At 41.2% G+C, this 23135-nt stretch overlaps 1 protein-coding gene across 1 annotated transcript in view; it reads left to right on the top strand.

Moving 5' to 3' along the window:
- Window positions 1-23135, top strand: part of AFF3 (ALF transcription elongation factor 3) — a 328116-nt gene that overhangs the window by 292880 nt on the left and 12101 nt on the right. Inside the window, exons 12-15 of the mRNA XM_075135785.1 lie at window positions 2206-2330; window positions 5731-5932; window positions 8495-8622; window positions 21762-21825. Of these exons, the coding sequence (XP_074991886.1) occupies window positions 2206-2330; window positions 5731-5932; window positions 8495-8622; window positions 21762-21825 (519 nt within the window). The remainder of the gene's footprint in view (window positions 1-2205; window positions 2331-5730; window positions 5933-8494; window positions 8623-21761; window positions 21826-23135) is intronic.

Below are 23135 nucleotides of genomic sequence, written 5' to 3'. Positions count from 1 at the left end.
ATAAATGGCTACCTGGTCACGGCCTGCGTGGTATCATTGTGTGTGTTGAACAAGGAGAGGCAATGTTTTTTTCCCCCTCAGATTTTCAACAAAAGGCGAGTCCTTCAATCCTGGCAGGGAGCCCCGGCTTCGTGGGGGATGCACTCGCAGAGACCTGGAACCTGCCTGGCTCTGCAACCCGCCTCCCTCACACCCCTGTGACCCCCTTTTACCTCGGGGCTCTCACACAGCTGTAAGAAGTGGGAGTGTAGTCCATTAGCTGCCCCCTCCCCAGCAGCACTGTCACAGCAGCCGGGTGGGCACAGTTCTCCGGTCACATCCACCCCTCCGCCCTGCCTCTCCCACGTTTTCTGAGCCGCTGGTGCTGCCAGGGAGAAAGCTCCCTCCCCTCCATGGCCACAGCTGTCCACCGAGGAGGCTTTCTGGTCCGTTTGCACTGATGTGACCCCAAAAGTCACTCTGAACTGGAATTGCCATCTGCCCAATTTCTGAACAGTTTTACTGTGCAGTCATCTGTCACCCTCTGAGCTACTGTATGTGTGCAGATTGATCTTTACATTTTTGGGGACCGTTTATCTAAAGCAGTCTTTCCTTTTTTTATCTTTTTTCATTTTTGCGTTCTTTTTTTAGTATCTGAAAGGTGGCAGCCTTGTTCTGGCCACTGGTAGAGCCATAAGAGAGAGCCCTGATAAGCTTTGAGGTGCGTTTGTCTGCATTTTCTTTAGGAAGTAGCATGGAAGTAATTGCACAGTACAAAATGATGGGGAACTGGCCAAGAAAGAGTGGCAGAAGCAAAAGTTTTATGTTTGGTGCCATAGGAGATGCCAGTGTGATAGTGCCAGGCTGTGCACACGGGAGGAAACAGGAGGACACGATAGAAGAGCAAAATAAATGCAGTCAGACTAGAAATGCTTAATCCGACTTTCTGTGGCACATATTATCTTCTACTCTTCTGTTTTAAAGCATTGCTGTTGTTGGTTGTTTTAGTGATATAATAAATACAAGGCATTCCTGGAGTACCAAATTGCCTCTCAGCCTGGAATAAGACCCTCAACGGGACAGTTGCCATGCAAACTCACAATATATGATGCCCCTTCCCAAAAGTCTTTAAGAATAAGACTAGTAAGAATAGATTATCAGGCAGAACTGCAAAATTAGAAAGAGGTCCTTATTACTTCCACCTGTGTCATGATGTCAAGATGGGCAACGTAGAGAGAGGAGGATGGTTAAGCACTGAGGTGTGAGAAGATCTTCACTCCTGTGGAATATAAGCTACAATGTTAACCCCTTAGCAGCAGCTATAGTGGCAGTGGATAACAAAAAAAATGTTGTTACCATGCAGCAAGGCACTAAATACAGCAGAATCAACAGTTCACAAGTAAAACTCAGCCAGCACTGGCAACTAGAGAAGTGTTAGAAGTGGAAAAGGGTGTGGACTTTGTAGGAGGTTAGGAAAGCAGAGCCTTTGGGAGACAATGGTAGAACCTAAGGAACACAAGATGAAATTAAAGTGGCAGGGAACACTGGCGATGTTCATTTTAATAGATCAGATAGGGCCAGGGTCCAGCCCCAAGTGGTGGCATGCAGTCATCCATCCTCTTTGTTTAATTGTTAGCATGCTTGCTAACGTGGTTTTAGCCTGGGACAACTTCTGTTCTTCCAAACATGGTCTGACTCTCGCTTGGAACCGCACAGACTAAGGTCCCTTCCCAAAAGGCAGTCCGAATGTGGCATTCCCTGGTTTGAAGGAGGAGTGAGATGAGTGCATGGGTGCGAGCTGTGCCATGCTGGTTGGCCTCAGGGCCAGTTGCTGATCTGTTGTGTTTACTAGTACAGGCATAGTCACTGATGCCAAGAAAAGACGGGGAGAGACAAAAGAGGTATGAGGTTGAGGACCAGGCAAGAGAAAAGCAGGAGATGGGGAGAGGGCAATATAAAGAAAAAATATCCCAAGGTGCAAGTGGGGAAGTGGTTGAAACAATTCAAGTTTGATATGCCACTCCTTTGTTTACACACTGCCTCTTTAGATTTTAGTTTTTTAACACATGGACCAATCGTCTCTGATCCATGTTAGGTATATGCTCAAAGAAAGTGTCATCATTAATACCGAAATGCCAGAAAATACCAGCCCCTGACTTGTTGAAATACTTTTGGATCTGTAGTAAATCCAAAATCTACAAGATTATTCTTTTTCTCTTCACTCAGTGTGAGAATGAGGAAGAGTGCAGAGACATCAAGAAGACTCATTTAGAAAGAGAGGGTTCTTCACGACTACCTGCCTCTGCCCATAGCATCACAACAGCAAATCACTGCAATATGAATGAAAATAGGTAAGCATTTTCCTTCTTATTTACCACTGAGCTATAGAACTAGTTGCAGTTCAATGCTGTGTGTTATTTTTTCCTTTAATAGGATTTATTTTTTAATTATCACGTTTTATGTTGAAAAATTGCCCACTGCATTCTCCTTTCTTCTGGTTTAATGAACAAGTTAGCAGCTCCTGACACATTTATATACTCGCATTTTTGTCCTATTGCACAAAGAAGTTGTGAGTTCAAGTGTGAGGCTCATGGAATGAGTAATTATACCTACAGCAGTGCGACCGTCCGAGACGTATTCCCAAACACTGTGTTGTAGATACCAATTCACATAGGCAACCATTTTATAACCTTTCCTTTCCTTACAGTGTTATGATTTTCAAACTTAAAGTTTGGCTGTATGTCTGGGTTTAAATACAATTTTCTACAAACTCTGTGGAAAAGATTAAGAAAAATATTCATTAACAATGCCTGCAATACTCAGTTTCAGAATATATTTGAGATCCAATATTTTTGAGATTACAAGCAATCTATTCTGTGTAATTAGTGGGTATTTTAGGACAAGGTACTCAGACATTAAAAACAATCAGATTTTCAAAGGATGCAGGGCATGAAATAAATGATGAATATTTAGCGTTTGCTGGCATGGTTTATGCACACAGACCCCTACCAATGTCAGATCAATCATACTGAGTTTCTCTGGAGGCTGGAGGCTTCCAGCAGTCAAACTTAGACATGCATCTTTTCAGAGTTCACCTGCATGCTGCTCAGCACATGCTGGTCATCAGTATTTTTTAAAAAATCATCTTCTGGTAGTATCAGGGTATCTCTTGGGGTGGAACTGCTAAAATTAGAGAATAGTTGTATTTATTGTAGTAGACTTTTCTGTTGTACACATCACTGATGAGTTTGAGCAATTCTTGTCATTAATACTGGAAAAAATCATGGAGAAAACTAATATATATAGTGCTTATTCAAAAATATGCATTCAATTTCTTTGTCCTGACATGTCACATATGTTTCGTAAAGTGAAAACAATACACAGAACAGTTTGTTTTATTGTGGGTGATTGCATGCAGGCATGCCATTCCTGTTACTGCAGTGTCATATGTTTTACATCGCATTCATTTTCAGAGAACAGCATGGCTGCCATAGCTTGCTATATCACAGGGTTAATTCTGTGCTTCCTAGAAGCAGGACAATAATTTGTGTTTTGCTTGACATTATATTCAGGACTCCTGGTAGCAACTGTACATTAAAGAACCAAAGAAGAAGGTCTTCAATGTATATTTGCCTCCTAATTCTTCTCTGGTCTGCCCTGCTTCCAAGATGTTTCTGTGGTTTATGCTACTGTAGGACGTGATATCAAATGCTAATATTCCCACAGCTGAGGATGGGCTACCGAGGCCGTAGCTAAACCAGCAGTGCAGATATCAGGACCTCCTGTCCCTCTTGCAACCAGCAGCTGCTCATGCTGGCACATCCCCCCTCCAATTATGCCGCCATAGCTGCCCATGAGGCTCTCCTGTAAATTCACTCAAGAAACTTGTCTGAAACCAGCACTCTTTCTTTTTTTTTTTTTTTTGCCGGGGTTATTACTATTCAGCTCCCAGCAGAGCCTCACAGACAGTTTTGTCAGCACAGCTGAGGGCTGGTAACAAAGAGAGGAGCAAAACCACCTTCAGACATGAGCATTTTCTACTGTGGAATTACAGTCTGAGGTGCAGACTGAGCAAGGCCCTGTTGGACAAGAAAGGCTGCAGCGTCAAAAAACATCGAAACCCCAAATATCTTGCATCTACGTTGGGTGCCACAATCTGCCCACTCCCAGCAGACCAGAGCTCACTGCAGGTTGTTCTGCACAGCTTCTCAGTATAAGGTGACGGTGCTGCTGCAGTTTGACTGCTCACGATACGCTTAGGTGGGCCCTACGCAATGCGCCAAAGGCCATGTGGAAGGTCTGCAGCACAACTAGAAATTGCAGCTGCCCCTCACAAGCTCTGGGCCAAGCTTTTGGGGCTTGGGTACACTTCCAAAGAGCTATGGCTTCTCTTGCATGCGTTAGGCTTGCACTTTGACAGTGATGTATAAACATGACTGGTCAAGGCATGGGTTTATGTTTGAAAAAGAGGAAAAGAAATGACAGCATCAGCCTGCATATTCAAAATAGTGCTAAAGATCTTATTTTTTTTAGGGGGAGAAGAAGGGTACAGTTGTCCGTCTTACACACCCTGATTCTTGCTTTTGTAAACAGCATTGGTCATTAAAGCAAAACAGTTCATGTTGCGTTTTAAATGTACTACGCTGTGGGAAACAGGAAAGGTTCTGAATTACAATTCATGGCTTCTTTCACAGCTAGTTTTTAAAGACTTGCCAGGTAAATGGACAAATGTATGATAAGAGCACATTTAATTAGCTCTGTTCCCTGAAATGATGTGCAGGAATAAAGTATAGTTTGTACCATATTCTTTTTTGCGATTCCATTAAGTGTATACTGTCTGATACAGTAACTATAAAGAAGTGAGAAATGTCCATTAAAAGTAATAGGCTGAATAAAGGGGAATGTGACAGGGAAAGGTATTGTGTTAAAATAGTCTGTTTGACTTTAATCACAGTTTTAGTCTTAATGCAAACTGTCTTCTTAAAAAAACTTTTATTTTGTGTGTGTTGCTTTAAGATTTTCAGCTAAATATTTTCTTCAAATTAGTCCATCTGAAGTTTATTTCTGGGCCTATTTTTATGGTCTGTCTGACTTCTCCTCATCCAAAGCTTCTCCCAAAAAAATGAAAGCTGAAAATACTGTCTGTGTTATAGCTTTCTTCTTTAGAAGATGGAGCAGCTCACATTTCTCTGTGTCTACTGTTTGCATATGTTTCCTTTTGTCTGCAGTACCAGCCTATCTTTCTTTGTCTTCAAAATCTGTCTTAGATTAGTATAAGCAGTGCTACCAAAGGCTGGGCACTGAGCACAAAGACAAGCCAGTCATCTTTAAACACATTTCCTGTTTTAGTTCACATATGGTTTTATTGCCATGGCTTATAAATTGTCACCTGTAATGGTGAAATAGGGCTCCATAACCTGAACTTACACTTCAGAGCCTAATCTTCGTCTCCAGCTATCCCTTAAGAAATGGTGAGCAAGTAGCCATTTATCTCTGTATTTTTTTTCAAGTACTCCGATACAGACTTTATATTAACTCCAGAATTACAATTTGCCTTGAAGGGAAAGAGGAGAAACATGATACAAATTTGTAAATGAACTCTTGGTCCCAATACTGTAAGCTTGTTTCCAGGTACCAATAGACTTTATCCTGCCAGCAGGTTTTAAATTCAAAGTTTTGGTAATATATAAAACATTTACCTTTCTCAAAGCCAGCTTTGTGACACTCCATTACTGTAATTTCCATTTCCAGCTTGGCAATACCAATAAATAAAAATGAGAAAATGCTTCGGTCACCCGTCTCTCCCCTCTCTGATGCATCAAAACACAAATACTCCAACGATGATTTAACTTCCTCCAGCAGACCTAATGGCAGCAGTCTATTACCTTCCATCTCCTCCAGCAAAAAACATAAGGGTGAAATCCAGTCACAGCCACATCCCGGAGACTTCAATGTAAGTTTATGCTGTTGTTCACAATATAAAGCCTAGCTGTGTATTTTTCACTTCGTATTGCAGTCCGTGATAGTTTTGCAGAATGTTATGCAAAAAAAATTGTAATAGTGAATGTTGTATTGTAAGTTCAGTTCTTCTGATTTGGAGTTTAGCAAGGCACACAAGAAAGTAAAGAGGGCAGGCTGTAAAGCAGGCAAATACCAAAGGCTACATAAGCAAAAGGTAAAAGCTAATGGCCCAAAACAAATGGCTTTAGGCCTCCAGAGTATCGCTTGGCACGATGCAAGCCCCTTACATCCAAAGGTGTGGTGCATAAGGCCTCTACTGTATAAGGCCTCTACTCAGCCACTGCCTAACCATGACTGTGCCTTCTACATGTCTTACAACCAACTTTCTCAGACGTTTCTACTTGCTCTCGACGCCGGTGAACAACTTAGCACCAGCCTCGCAACTCCGCTCCCTCAGAGCCCAGGTATTCAGATACCTGTCAGAGAGTCTTGATCACACTAAGTGCGTCCAGAGCACCCTTCCAGATGAGGCCGTAGTACTACACCGCATGGAAGCCTCTGCCTTCAGAGCACGGAGAGAGAGGAGTAGACACTGCCCCCACTTATGTACGAGTTGTGTGATTAGGATGATGGAGTAAAGAGCCTGTTAGCTCTTCTGATAGAGGGAATTCACATCTTTCTCTCCCTCACCTCTCAAAATCATACCCTAACCTCCAGCCTATGGGACACTGCCGGTAGAAGATCAAGGGCAGAATATTGTCACGTCCTCCCCTTGAAGCTGTTCTGCTTTGTGTGAAATACCTAGAAGCAGCATTTTGGGTACCATCATATTGATGTCCACTGCTGGAGTGTCTAGTCAAGCTGTTACGGCACTCTGCTGCTGCTAGAAAGGCCCGTGCTCCTCCTCTTGCTACAAAAGCCATTTATATATTTTATCCTAAATGTATTTGTTGTATTTGTTATTTGATACATAAGAGGCTTCAAAAACCTAAGTATTAGTGCTTAAGCAACTTTCCAGAAAACAAACTACCTGAGTTGTAGCAGTGGTCTCTTCCAGCCACTTTCGCTGTGGGGATAACTGGTCCCACAGTATATGTTAAGTATATATGTATATACTTAAATATATTTATTTTTTGAGAGTGGAGGGGGAAGTAGTAACTATAATATTAATTTTGGATGCTTTTTAAAAAACAAGTTGTCATAAGTTGTGTATTTCAAGAATATCTTGCAGATGCTTATGGTAAATTGAAATAAAATTGATTACATAAAAATATTCCAATAAAAAGGCATTTTAACATATCGTAGTCATTAATTTATTTTTTCATGGATTAAATGTAAATTTTTAAACATTTTAACTTCTAAAACGTAAGTTTAGAGGTTTATAATCCATTCAGAATTATAATGATATGATTCTTCACTGGATATCTTTAAAACAATTTAAATTCCTTCACAGGCAAATGTGCTGGAAATCAAAAGTAAAAGGTGATTGCTTTATGATCCACACCCTTAGCAAATGCGTTTCACTGAGATTTTCTGCATAGCCTAGCAATGCACCATTTGGTCAACATTTTAACAACCTTTGCAATAAAATTCTTATGTATGTGGTTATTCATCTGAAAACTTTAGCCTGCTGAACTGATCTGGATGTGCCACGTAGAAGATGAGAGCTCATGAACTATAAATGTTAAAGTCAGCTTTGTTTTATCCCAACTTCCCATCTGGCACCTAACTGGCATGCCCAAGTGGTCCTTTGAATTTCTGTCAGAGACCGCAAGCCAGGGAGTGGCTTTCATCCGTTTCAGCTTTTTGTCCAGTTCCCTATTGCATTTCTGTCTGTCACCTAACAGAGAAAGAACAGTGTTTTCTGGCAGTGATTATCAACCAAAAACAACCTGGGACCCTCTGCTTTGCACGGTACCAGTGCGTGGTAGCCCACACAGCAGGTCACTCGGTGGGACGAGGGGCTCACGAGGCCACATGAAGAACAGGGCTGCAGCTGAGAGAATGCGTGAGACCCTGCCAAAAGACATGTGCTTCTGCTGTGGCACAGAGCAGTGATCTTTCAAGCTGATCAGGGGCCCAGAGCAGAAAGAAACCTGGACCTTGGGCTACAAATTCATACTGCACAGGCACATCAGCAGTGCAGCGTGAAACGAGTCAAACAAGTGAGCCTTGCTCCCCCGAGGCAAGGTACAATGCTAGTTTGGAAGCTGAAGACTAGAGATATAACTTGATCTTCTAAATGACCACAACAGATCTACTCTTTAATAATTTCACTTACTGTGTTTCAGAGTGTTTTGATAGTTACTAATAGTTCAGCTCAATTTCTTCCGTATATCACATTGAAACTCAAGCCCTTTAGAAAGTGCTCTGAGCAATATCTGTGAATTTGTGGCTATCAGTGGCAGGACAGTTATATATACTCCCTGCTGAAATAGTAGGGAAACTAATGGCCAATTTACAGCACTATGCAAAGACACTCTGTTGTTTATTAGTTGATTTTTTGAAGTTAGTAGCCAATTCCTCAATGTCTTCTCTGCTGTTTGTTGTCTAGAAAGCAATTCACATCAATTCAGAAAATGTTCTTCTCTGCAATAAGCCCCAGTCCCAAACAGAGCCTTGGTCACCTCTGTCCAGCACACCCAGGGACTGCAGAAGGACAAAGCTTATCTTCGATGATATGTAAGTACAGATGACTTTAAAATGAAGAAAACAGTGTCATTTTCTTCATTTAAAGAGAGAAAAATGCAATTTGTCCAGCAGGAACTGAGACGTGGCCAGAAGTATTATAGTAATACTGTACATTGAGAAATGAATGAGACATACTATATAAACTCTTTAATTTTTCATGATAAATTAAGCCTCTAATCATCAAGGAGCAGTGAGGACCGGCTGTTCCCTAAAGGATGGGGAGCCAGGAGCCAAGGAGCAGAACGCGGCTGGCAGGGCAGGGGCCGTGCCAGCCAGGGGTCCAGTCCCACAACACCCAAGCAAGGGCAGGCCCACGGGTGGAGTCAGGTTCAACCAAGAGCCTAGATCCTCAGGCAATTCCACGGTGACGAGGCAGGTCCGAGGTCAGGCCAGGAAGACAGCCTCCAGGTCAAGGTCCAGATCAATGAGGGCCGTGGCCAGGCTGTGAAAGGGCTGAAGATGAGTTGGGCAGGGAGTGAAGGCCCAGACCTGAGCTTAAATGGATTTCTTTAGCCCACGGGCAGAGAGGGGAGGCCCCACATGAGGCAGGACAGGGCCATTAAGGCTTTATTAGTACCCTTGAGGCTCTGGCGTTAATTATGCACACATCAGACTATTAATATATACAGAACCATAGCAAGGCAAGGTGACAGGGGCACCCTTCTTATGCACCCTTCAGAGCAAGCGGAGAGGACACATGGGAGCCTTGCATCCCTGAGCCTTGACAGCTGCTGCTGTCGTTGCTACTGCTGCTCAGAAAAAGGTATCACAAAGGCAGGGTGAGTAGGAAGCAACAGTGGTTGGCATGAGTACCTGGAGGGATACCTGGCCCTCCCCACCTCCACTACATCCTTCAAACATCCCTTGCTCTCCCCCTCAGCTTGTAATTGTCTTTCTTTTCTTTTTGGTAAATTAAAATTGCTGGTTTGTTTCCCAAGGTCATTTAGGATGTGGTATTATTTAGATAAGGTGTAAAGATGAAACTGAAGGTTGAAATCCTGGTATCTAGAAAATCCAGATTCTTTTTGACTTGCAATTTTTTGGCCTGAAAATACTGATTTTTCTAGTGTAGAAGAGGTTCTGTTGAAGCTATGCCTCAGACTGCCTAGAGCAAATACAGCTCTCTAAGCTGTGTGACCTTGACGCGCCTTTCGTACTCCCAGACTTTCACCTACAACATTGCTAACTCTTTTATACCAAGGGAAACCCTTGGAAAACAGCCCTGTTTCCTCAGGAACTGCTTTTTACCAGAACTGGGATTTAATAATAATAGTAATTGTAATAATTGTAATAATTGTAATGTTTATTCACACCACCTGGTCTCTGGGACAACTGGAGGGACAGCAGCCTCTCATATAGAGAATCCAGGTTTCCTACTATAAGGCATAAATAATTCCCATAGACTTCAAAAGGATGTAACTGTTTTGTTTGTCAAGAAAAGACTGGTGAGATTAGTGTCTGTGTGTATTCACGGCAATCATAAGGAGATGTAAGTTGAATAAATGTAATCATTTTTTCTGCCCCTTTTGGAGAAACCCCCCCCCTGTGTATATATTCCTATTTTCCCTCCTTCTCCACTTCCTCCATGTTATTTTTTAACTCTTCCAGTGTATTTATTCAACAATCTCCACTGAGGAAATTTGAAACTGTTTAGAAGTACTACCTAACTCTTCATATCTCTTAGAATACTTTATCATTTATAATTTACTTGCAACTGTTCAATTTTTTGGCAGTTTATACATGTACATATGAGGCAGTGTTAGTATGCCTGATAAAAGTCAAAATTGTAGGATGTGCTTATATGTTTGGATTAGAAAAAAACACAATCAGAAACAGCTACAACAAAACTATTGTATCTTCATCTGATTTTCCCTCAAGATGCTGACAAAAAACAGGGGGACTGCTTTGTTTTGTTTTTCCCCTAGAATACTGTCATAGGAAAACTGCTTTTTTCACTGTCTCTATCATCTAAGAGGCTTTTATCACTTGCTTTCTCCATTAGTGATACATGTGATTTCTCTGGCAGGCATCTTCAATAAAACTGTTTCACCTTTTCAGAGACATGCAATAAAACTGTTTGTGTATAGTGCCTTCCATGTAGAATGTCCCCAAGCAACTTGTGGCCCATTTAAAAAAGCAATCTAAAAAGCCAAATAAGATAAAGCACAGAATCAAATATGTCTTAATTTGCCCTTAAAAACCAGAAACAGTTAAATGCCTGTTGTGCTAACTAGGGGAGGGAGATTTTCATGTACTGCAACTGTCATCCACAACCTGTATCTAGGAAACACCACCAGAATACCAGCTACACTAGACCTTGATTCTGAAATTACTGTGCAGAGAAGTCACTGAAATGTAGCAGATTAGACTGGCTGCAAATGTTAAATGTCAACAAATTTGACTCACATGTTAGAAGGATCAAATTAAACATGGCAGCCAGTGTCTTTCAAATTCGTATAGTACCATAGCTGAGGATTTGAAGAAATGCAATACAGTAGGTCTAAAATCATGTAGTAATCCTAATGGCACCATTTGTCCAAAATGATGCCTATGAAGTATTTCGTCTCATAATCCATGAAGTTCTGAATTACTGTAATCCAGCCATGGCTTTAAAGTCTTTATTTTAATCAGAATCTATAGTTTCTAAGAGACTAAATCCCTTATATTTGATTTAAAACAACAACTAATTTTTTTGACCAATCAGTGTCTCTTTGCTTTATTCTCAATTTATTTTCTCCAGATCATTGACAACAGCTGCCACTAGCAATAAATTGGAACACAAGTAGGTCAATAAAAAGTATATCTTGCTTGGCAGAGTGCTGTATACACACACTTCGCAATATAAAAGTAAATACAGCTAACAGTCGTCAAAAGGCAGGCAAAATCCTACTTGCCCTGGTTTGCCTCTGTTTACTGCCTGCTCTAAATATGCTTCGAGGTACCCAGCACACCACATGTATAAGTGACATCAATGCTGTTTCCAATATTAATTCTTAACAAGGTTTCCTGGATTTTTGGCCATTTCTGACTCTATGAAGAGAACATTTTCAAGGCTTCATAATAATGCTTCAAGCCAAATTCAGTCCTGCTGTAATTTCACTGAATGGTAGAATTCCCAATAACCACATTTAGGAACAAAGTCTGTTGTCCTTGAAGTGATAAGTACAGACATGCTGTGGGTGCCCGAGGGCACAGTCCCACACCCTCCTCAAAATACTGCATGTGTGGTATAAAAAAAAAGCAGAGTGTACCCAGCTTCCCAGTTTTCCTTAGGGCTAAATCAGAACATCCTTGCTCCTCAGGATTATTCTCTCACTTGCATTGTGGGTTACCCTTTCAAACTTGGGGTGTGTTTTTTCTTCGCTTACATTTATTTTCCTTTTTTTCTGGCCTTATAGGAGCAAGATAATACATCTTCTTCAGCTTTTTTTTTTAAAATTCATATTTTGTTGAGTGTTTGTTCCAGCTTTATGGATTTAGGTGCTATACACACCCACCAGCTTTACATTGTCCAAGGGACATATCTTGCTGTGAGACAGCATTTCTGTGTTTGTTTGTCAACCAGTAAACCATATACCCAGAAAATATTCAACCTGTAAAGGTGTTATGCATAGAACTCATAAAAATCTCAAAAGATAACTTCTGGGCGCATCTCTTTGTTTTGGCTTGAGCCCCAAGTCTCTCATTTTCAGTCTCCTCTTCCTTGTTCTTCTGCCTCAGAGTGGAAAGGAAAAGGTGCTCTTGGGTTGTGACTCCCATACAACATCTGGAAGTCATCTCACTTTGCATTGCTCAAAATGCCTCAAGGATTCCTGGTCATCGGAAGTATTTAGAGAGACTTTTGTAGTGCTGAGCACATCCTCAGGAGCACAGTTAAGGAATAGAGCTTGGCTCCTCTTTCTTGTCGTCAACAATCTAAAAAATCACTGGTCAGATAGACCAACATCTACTACACTAAGTTCCTCACAAATTCATATGCTTACTTTGGACTGCTCCCAATTTCTTGGCTTTGGGAGATTTCAAGACTTCATCTGACCATCCCATTCTTCTTCTCCTTCCCTTCTTACTTGTGGCACTGAATTTTCTCATGTGTACACTGCTCATGAGAAAATAACATTAGACTATTAGACAGCAGACACTGCCTCCCATGATTAGATAATTAAGCTGCCTGTTCTCTGCAAGACCACCTACCCCCTTTCTTTTTAGGGACACTTTGTGAGAGCTTGGACTGGTGGGAAATAGATGCTTAATCAGCTCTAGCAGGAGATTCTCACGGGGTAAAGAATTTATAGCCACTATTCCCTGTTGTCAACGAAAAGCCAGAGCTGTGGATCTCATTTGAACTTACAAGTTAACATCCATGCCCCTCCTCTGTTCCTATGGGCAAGTGGTCCAGCACTGCTTATGTTTATGGGATTAAACTGTCTTCACTCCCCAAAACAAAGAACACTCACTGCCTCCTGAGAACAGTCCCCAGCCTGTGCTGTCCCCCAGCTGTGCCCAGGCATTGTCTGGGACTGAGCTCAAAACTATGCCAGGGTATTAGCAATTAAACAGCATGGATGATCAAACCATAGAGCTGGTATCCTTGCCCTGCGTATTTCACTTGCACAGAGATTGCCTAGGAATGGTTTTATTGACAGACTCAGATCTGAAATAGCCTCTGATAATTTTTCCACTCAGGAAAGAGGATTTGTTTGCATCAATTGATTTTGATGTGCCTTTTTCTAACTCTACAGCTTGGCTAGAAAATATCTTTAGTCCACAATGAATCATAACAGTGAGCAGGTCTTCTAATGAGGCTCAGCAAACTCTCCTTTAGGTCCCAGCAGCAGAGCTGGTTCTCTCAGATAGGAGAGGACAGTCTCTTCCACCAGTCTCTCCCAGTCTTTCCTCACCTCTGCAACTGGTGAGCAATGAGCAGATGCCTACAGCAGGTGATGAGCACCCTCCAGACCCTGCAGTTTTTTGACTAGTCTAGGTCTCGTACTGATTATGAGAAAGTCTCATCTAACCTCCCATGGTGTTTACCATTCTCCCACACCTCTGGTTCTTGACAGAACTTGTTTTCCTCAGGTTTGGTGGCAAACATTGGTTTCTCCTCAAAGAGCTAGAAGTCCATCCCAGTGTAACTTACGGTTTGTCTTCTTGTGCTGGATCACAGAGCACTGTGGGTTTTCATCACCCACAATGCCAGGATTCACAGGTGTGTTTAAGAGAGATTCTAATGCCTCTATTTGCAGCTTAATTCCTTAGTCAGCTTTGCTGTCCCTGTGGCAGTGGAAAATATCTTTACATATGTTTGAAGAATGTGCTTCAAGTCCATTTTTCACAATATAATTACCCAGAAGTTTCCCTTTTGGACTAGAAGGCTCACTGTGATGGCCCTAGGGTGCAAAGGCTGTGATCCCCCAAGGAAACCTGGGAGCTTTCCTCATCATTCCTTCAAGATATAAAGGATATTTTCATCTTCCAGTGATAACGAACTACACTAGCAAATGATCATAACCACTTTAGCCTAGAGAATCACAGGTGGACTGTTCAAACTCATTTTTAGCCTGGGAGTACCCTGTTCATCTTGAGAACCAACAATGAGTCATGGAGCCGGAGAGGTGCTGTGATGACTTAATGCACATGAGGAATATGAATTCCCAAAATCCCTATCAGATGCTTTCCTGGTGTTCTAGTGCCTGATTATGATTTCTTTCAAATCCTATGATTACTGAAGTTTCTTAGACAGGCTTTGGAGGACAGGAGCCCTGCATAGAGTCTTTGTTTCAGGATCGCCTCCTCCTTTCAGCATAGATACTGCATTCATTGACTCAGGTTTCACACGTACTGTCACTCAACAGTTTTACCCACACCTTGGCTTCTCACTCATCAGAGCTGGGAACATACCTGACTGCCAGGTGGTCCGTCTCCCAGAAATATCTTTCCACCTTTGGTTTTCAGCTCCCTCTTGAAAATTCAAGGTGTGATTCCATGGTATTTTAAAACAATATAAATCTGGACTGCCCTCTTTCCCTAGGTCTGACTGTAAAGGCTTTCACCCCACCTTCGACTGAAATTAGTTGATTTCAGAATATCTATTTAACATACATCGAAAGAGACACAACTGTAGTTTATCTGTAAGGATGTAAAGTTTTCTCCCTCTGCTTTTAATACAGGAGCTCAAGTCCCTATTGTTAATACTTCTTTCATTCCTCACTTTTCGCTTGTACACTTCGCCCTTGCATGTTTTACTCTAGATATTGATTTCATATGGATATCTTTCAGTCATGGATCTGGGTCATGCCCAGGAATTTGTAGTGGCTTTTGACTCTTTCTCATGGTCTCTTGTATTTCACTACATTGACGTGGTTAGTGTGGGGGATTTTGCATTTTTGCCAAAATAGGAATCCCCACTTATTTTATCCTTCTTCATTTCATTTAAATTAGGTGCCAGGCTTTAATTTTGTCTGCTATTTCTTACAACAGTAACTCCTTCTCTAGCTATCTGTACTATTCATCTATTCATCTAATCTAAGATACTGACCTTGTTATACTAAGCCCAACAAGATAGTAGTTCTGTAGTTGTGTGATTGAGTAAATTTTTCTTACATTTGGCCTGACTCCAATCAGATTGTTCGTTCCTGTCTTTCTGAAATGCCTATAGCATTATCATTTAAATGGATCACAGATACTCTCTCTGCCCTCTCCACTTGTATGCTCCTCTGCTGAGCATCCCAGACCTGCTGGGCCTGCCACAGTGCGCATGAGACTCCCATAACTGGGTACCCACCTTGTACAGTGCCATGGGCTCTCCCCGACCCTGTGTGCCACCACGTGTGCCATGCCCCAGACACAGCGGTGCCATGCCCCAGAAAACAGCATTTATTTTAAGTTGTGGAATGGGCAGGAAGCCATAATACATCAGGGGACAACACTATTTTGTATAGTAATACCTGCTCCCCAGCTTCAGCTCTGTCCGTTACCCCCAAGATGACCATCCTTATCTGTGACCCAACATGTCAGACATGCTCCTGACACATGTCCCAGTATGAAACAGCAAATAGGCAGGGCTGTATACACATACCTTTCTCTTTACGTGGTTTTCTTGCTCTTACAGCATTTTCTTCTCTTCTTGGACTGAAAGTTCAGGGCCTACTGGCACAGCTTCAAAACTGGACATGGGCTAACCCTGGCTACGCCAGTTTCTTCTGATTTGCCCCTAGCTCTTACCAAATTTTAAAGTCGCTTATTTTGCTGTTCTTCTCCCTTCTAGCACACCCACTTTTTTAGGATCTAGATTACTAAAGTTGTGAAACTGGTCCTATATTTAGAATTATGATTTAAGCTGCTTTTATTACGTGCAATTGTTGTACACAGAGGAAGCGCTAGTTTGGTTTTTTATAACACTTCAGCAGCATTATCTCTGAAGGGTATTAAAATATGCACTTGGCTACATTTATGATGTTTAATTGAACTTTTATTAGGTTTTTTTAATGTATCCTCATAAAGCACCGTACCACAGTAAGAAATAATGTACAAGTGGTAGATTATGTAAATGAAGCAGAAAATGCTATAGTTTAGTATATAGTTCATATAAAATATAAAAATTAGATGAAAAATGTGTTTTTGAATGCAGTTCTAATTAAAATTGTATATTGGAGCCTAAGCTACACCGTACTCTGTAAATACCAGCGGTTGTGCTGAGTTCCAAGGAGATTATGTTGCAGTAGATGCTGATAAATTACTGTACGAAGTAAGGCTTTTATTGATTCACTTTGTTTGATTCTCTTCCCTTTTTTTACTGCATGAGTTTACATTTTTGCAATTATCTACTAAACTGGAGTAAATTAAATTCAGAGAAGGCAGCAAAAGACGAAGGTGGCAGAGATGCGCTGTAACGGCATAGAGCTAAATAGGATGAGAGAAACATATACACACACAAGCATTTCACCTGGGTGATGGTAACACCACTCTTAGGAGCTCAACAGCCCGGAAATTCTGAAAGGCTGCTTCTGGAAGGGGAGTAATTACCATGCCCGCAGCCATCTCACCTCACGCTGGGATCCCGCGCAACATAACAAGCGATGGAAATGCTGTCTTTCCTGCTGGTTTTCGACAAGCTCCCAGAGAAAGTGGTGGCAAGGCGAGTGAGAGAAATTCTGGACAGTAGCGGATTGTTTGATAAATTTCATCCTGGATTCAGCCACAGCCATGCTACTGAGGCTGCCCTTGTCAAAGTCATAAACGGTTTGAATGCCGCTGCTGAAAAGGAAGCCTGGCCTTGTTTGTACTATCAGATCTAGCCATGGGGGGGTTATTCTGTAAAAGGCTGGATTCTGTTCCAGTGCCTAGGTGACTGGCTGGTGTTGACTGAGAATGCATTGAACTGGTTCCAGCGGTACTTGATTGCTTTCCCCAATCAACATAGTAGGGTAAATTCTCCTCGAGAGCAGCCAGTTTCACATAATGACACTTGATCCCAGGGAGAATTCACCAGCAGCCTGACTTAGTTGGCACTGATGCTTTACGCTCTTTCTCTTGCCTTTCAGAGAGATATATGAGACGCATTAGAGCAGTGTATTAGAACTCCTTTTTGGCTTTGTTGAAGAGGACTATATTTCTAAAAGTACCAACAATCAGATATTCAGAAACAAAAGACTTTCTTGTGCAGTCAAGATTATTAATAGAGATAAAACACTTATTTGTACCTGTTAATTTGAAGTCAGACTTGTTTTTAAATTTTTTTTTTTTTAAAAAGAGGCCTGAATTCTGTTTGTAAATCTGAAGTGACAGTGCTGACACCATTAGATACATACAGCTGTAAATAACTTAAGAGGAGAATATCTGACTCAATTGTCTGAAAACCAGAAGTCACTGAATAACTTTCCATGGGACTTCAGTTTACATTCATGACCAGTAAGCCTAACAAAGAGAGTCCAGTGCTTCTTCTGCTACTCTCATCCATTCCAGTTCAACCAGTAGTCTGGTACCATTTTAATCCTGTAGAAATTTTCTCTATTCTCCGGCTTCTCAGGCTGTAGCGAGGCTGTGATCTGCAGAGGGATTACAAAGACCTGGAAAGGGGTTTAGCCACAGATCTTTCTGAATCTCGTCAGTGGGAAAACAGATTTGCTTCTCCTCAAGATGCCTCTCATCAATAACAAACAGTTTCTGAAATTAGCATCCAATGAGATTACCTGCAAATTCTCCAGTCTGAGATTATCACCAATGTAACTAAAGAGGCCAAACTGCAGAGGAAATTTGGATGAACCTTCATGTTTGTAACAGATATGGGTTCTCAGTCACCTGAACTTAAGGGTCTGTAAAATCAGAATATGATTAACAATCTTTTGTGAACTTCATAGATACAAAATGTGCAGTATGCAAAAAAGCTATCCTGAATAATTAATTTATGCATCAGCTTTCTCATGTGTCTTCATATGTCCATGAGCCTGTTATCTTCAAGAAACCTATAGAAGAGGGTTTTTTTTCTGGTTTTTTACTTCATGACATAATAATTTATACTAGTATACTGGATTTAAAAAGACAAATGATGTTCATGTGCAGTGGGAACTTAAACAAAATTGAATTTGAAACCTTTCTTTCTCATTAAAAAAAATCAGAAAATAATTAAATCCAAGCACATCCTTATTCTGTTACTAAAATGATATAAGAAATGTATGCAATGTACATAAACATACATTAAATCTATAGGACATTTCAGCTTTCCATTTTCACCCAACATGCACATTAGTAATCGGAATAGGAAGTTTATTAACATGTAGTGATAAATTGAAGACTAATATTTCATAGATGGCCTAAGGAGATTTGACTTGGTGTGTTTATTAACACTATTGAACAAGCTCTGTTTAAGAAACTAGAAGAAGACATACCCTATCCATTTTTTCCCAATGAATCTTAATTTCTGGTAGGCATCCCCTGATTTGTAAATCAATCTTGTATTTTTCCTATGGAAATACCTAAACATTCACATTGAGAATATATATTCTTTGCTTTAAAATGGCCTTTTAATAGTTTCTTTTTTATATTAGGCTTCCCAAAATACAATTGGACTTAGTACAAACCGATTACTTCAGTTTTTGCACGTTGCGTTATGGTTAACCACCCCATAGCAGGGCCCTGAAAGCAGGCTTCTTGGTTCAGTGATGTGCATGCCTCTTGCTAATACCCTCATTGCTAATCGTAACTTGGGAGAATAAATCCTGCTACAAGTTGAAAACCATTTTACAATTAACATATACATAAGTAGACCATAATTATATTGTGTTATCTCACTTTGTTTTTACATCCTCTTACCATGCTTCAAACAAGCAAATTAGACATATAGTGCTGGGTGATATATGGGAGGGAATGTTGCAAAGGACATATTTTAATGACGTGTGTTTGAAAGGATCATGTAAAGGTTCATCACTTTGATCATTTCAGAGAGATGAGACCACTGTTTTTTGATTTGCTCTGCTTTGCATTTTGGCCCTTCATAGTAAACAATCTTTCCTAGGTCATTGCACAACATGAAGAGAGATGGGACTTAACATTTTTTTAAGAATTCTTTCAATGGTTCTGAAAACATAGTTAATTTTCTATATCAAGCTAACACTGTTTCAATGTCTAATATTTCATAATTGGCCAAGAACAAATCCAGCTGGTTTGTCTTATTAAGATAATGTTAGCATCTTGCTGGGCACAGGAAGTATTTGCAGCTGCAGTAGGTTATGAGATACTGGGATACAATCCTGTTTTTAGTCCCCTTTCCGACTTACTGGCTAGAGTAAGCTGGGGGGAAATTCCACTCTGAGGGAAAATAATATTTTAAAGAAAGTTGGAGCAAAGGAACTGTTTTTCTTCATACCAACAAGCTTTTTAGGGCAGAGGCCATTCAAAATCAGCCAGATTTTGAATTTTATTTCCATCTAGTGATATTTAGCCTTCCTTCTCTTCAAAATAAGGTTGACTAACCTTCCATGATGCAATTAAATGTCCTTGAAACTGTGTGCACCTAAGTAGAAGGAAACCGACTGAGTAAACGCACTGCCAAATAGCCTTAAGGTCTCAAAGATGTATATATGGTGGTCCTCGTCTGTCAAGGGGCTCCCCCTTGCTCCCACTGATCTCAGTAATGGATCTGAGCATGTTCTTACTGCTATCAGCAAGAATTTTTGACTCATCCATCCCACTGACTTCATTTTCTCTGACTCACACAAAACTTGTTTTTAAACAAGTGTGCTGACAAATCCCAATTTCAAAAAAACTAGTTAGGATTGTATACTGGTTTGGGCTGGGATAGAGTTAGTTTTCTTCATAGCTGCTTGTATGGTTCTGTGTTTTGGATTTGTGACCAAAACAGTGTTGATGACACAGGGATGTTTTAGCTATTGCTGAGCAGTGCTCACACAGCCTCAAAGCCTTTTCTGTTTCCCACCCGACCCCACCAGCGAGTGGGCTGGGGGTGCGCAAGAAGTTGGGAGGGGACACAGCCGGGACAGCTGACCCCAACTGACCAAAGGGGTATTCCACACCATATGACGTCATGCTCAGCATATAAAGCTGGGGGAAGGAGAAAGGGGGGATGTTCGGAGTGATGGTGTTTGTCTTCCCAAGTCACCATTAAGCGTGATGGAGCCCTGCTTTCCTGGAGATGGCTGAACACCTGCCTGCCCATGGGAAGCAGTGAATGAATTCCTTATTCTGCTTTGCTTTACCTATTAGTCTGTCTTTATTTCAGCCCACGAGTTTTCTCACTTTTACCTTTCCGATTCTCTCCCCCATCCTGCTGAGGGGAGTGAGCGAGCGGCTGGGTGGGGCTGAGCTGCCGGCTGGGGTTAACCTGTAACAGATTGCTGAGTGGCAATAATACCATATCATTTACAACACCAGGCACTTAAAAGCATGAATGGTAAAAATATCAGAATTCATACTCTGACCACTCAAGAATGTCTCATTTTCATTCGATAAGGGCAAAAGGATGACACTGTAACCAATACTAAGAATACTATTTTGCAAGGCAAAACTTCCTTCTCTGAGAGAGACGAGGATATGGGAGTAACCATAGTATGAGCTGAGAAGAACCAGGACATGTTTTAGCTGAGTAGAGAAAGAAGAAGGCCACCTCCCACGCATATGAGACTGGAAGAATCTGCAGGGTCAGAAAATGTGAAGGCTTTTATGAGAGGCAACAACTGAAGATGCAAGGTTATGGCCTTAAATGACATGGCAAATGGCTATTCTCTGCAGTGACTGAGAAAGATGCAATAGGGAGAACTTGTGGGAGGAGATAAGAAATTTGCTTCAGCCATGAGGAGCTCACTGAGGTGGTGACCAGACATTGCCAAGGAGACATCAGTTTGTGTTTTCAGTTTGAATGGAAGTGAATAAGTCTGGATCAGAAACGGGCTTGTGAAATTCAGCACAGGAACAGCAGTTGAATTTGTGCCCTGCGGTCAGTAGGTCAGGTAGGTTAAGGAAGGGGTGGAGTCTCTGAGATCTGTTTGAGGAGAAATCAATGGAGAAATTGGCACGAGCGACGCCAGTGGAATTGTAGCAGGCGGCCCAGCACCGAGTCGGAGATGAACTCCAGGCAGCAAAAGTAAACGGCACTCTCAGCATGCTTACAGATAAGAGGGAGAAGGGGGGTGAGATGGTAGTTGTGGAGGCAAGCAGGTTCGATTTGTGTTTTCGAAGTGGAGAGATTAAACACACATTTGTTTTGAGAGGAGGGAGAAGCCAAGGCAAATGACAGTGTACAGGGAGGAGTAGAAAAAGAGGTAAGCAAGCACCAGGGAGAGGAGAAGATGGAATAACTTGTTCCACTTAACGCTTGCATCCGTTTTGCAGATCAAAACTGCACTAATTTGGGAAGCAGTTTATATAATCCATAAAAACGCATTTTATTAGTTTTTTTTTTTTGCTTTGAATCACTGACTTCTAAAGAATGAGAACAGCCATAAATGCTATTGTCTCCACAGGCAGCAATTTGGAAATAGAAGATGCATGGTTACATGATAAGTGTATTTTCTTCATAAAAAATGTTTGCAAATCAGGTTTAAAATAAGAGAAGAATAACTTGAAAATCTTCTGCACTTCAGAAAATAATAAAATGCCTTCTTATTTTCCCCTGGTAGGCCACGGAATGCAGATTACTTTATGCAAGAAGCTAAACGGAAGAAGCATAAAGCAGATGCAATGGTGAGAACATTTTCTTTCCAGTTATGTTGCTTCAAATTATTTTTGTAATGCAGTTTCTTCATCAGTGCAGTATTGCTAGGGTAATTATAAAATCTATTATAAGGATGGCTAGGCTTGTTAAATTAAGAAATGTTTATATAATCAAATGTTCATAGCCCAATAAACTAGGACTTAACAAATAATGACTTACTGAGATAAAGGCCTGGATAAATAAAACTTTCCATTTATTCCTTTGCTTTAATTAGTAACTATAGTAATGGAGGCTGTGTAAGGGATCCACATACCTATCTCCTCTGTTTAACTAGCTGGCTAGTTCCTATAATTGTATCCCCAAATTTGGTCTGTTGGCTGAGGTATTTGTACTTTTTTTTAAGAGCTTTGGCTCTTCAGTGCCAAAAGAATCCTGGTTTCATAGCAGACCTCTCCTAACATAATCAGAAGCACACAAGGAATCTGTGTAACTCTAGAGGAACACCTTGCACATAAAGGACTGTTGCAACAAACAGATTCTTGGCCCTGGCTGTGACTGGTCTAAAAATGTAGCCAGTAAGACCCTCTTGAAAAAGGGGATTCTGAGGTTATATGGAGCACTAAAGAGATGCTTGTCCTTCCAAACAAAAGGTGCAACTAAGTACGCAGTGCTCCAGGAGAGCTCTGCTTAGCCGTCTCTCAGCTTTCTCCAAGGCTACGTTTGTCCGGCGCTATGAATAAGCCAGTACAGCCTTAAAAACATTAGGCCGCTGAGGTGGCAGGCGCAATACGTGGGGTGGGACCCTGCATTAATATCGCTGTCTTGCAGGTGGGAGTAGCTGCAGTCCTTCTTGCTCTGTCAGACACTTTGTTGTAACAGCAGCAGGAAAGAAGAAAGGCAGCGCAGAGCCTCCGTTTCTTCACCACTTTTTCTCAGCTGTGCAGAATGTAAAAAGGCCAAGGAAGCAGAAGCAGGCCCTTAATTTAGGACACTAACACCGAGTTTTACACTCTGCCTGAGTTTATTAGCGCAAATTTCCATGGTTTATTCAGTTCCATATTACTCTAAAGTGAGTCTTAAATCAGAAAATATTGTGGAGAAGTACAAATGGTGCATTTTAGTGTGTTGCTTTAAACAGAATGGAAAAAATCACTTAATATGCAAAGGAAATTCTTAGCCTGAAGAGAAATGTTTTTATGGTAGCCTCCCAGAAACAGGAGGTGCAAGCATTATTCTCTGCTCTGCCACAAGCTTCCTGCAGGAGAGTCACTTAGGCACAGTTTAAATAGCCTCCCATCAGTGTTAGGTGATTGAAACATCCTTCACATGCAGCTTCCGT

This window comes from Calonectris borealis, chromosome 1 (genome assembly GCF_964195595.1).
Source record: "Calonectris borealis chromosome 1, bCalBor7.hap1.2, whole genome shotgun sequence".
NCBI classification, from domain to species: Eukaryota; Metazoa; Chordata; class Aves; order Procellariiformes; family Procellariidae; genus Calonectris; species Calonectris borealis.
The sequence above is the reverse complement of the archived record's forward strand: the minus strand, read 5'-3'. Positions and strand labels throughout refer to the sequence as shown.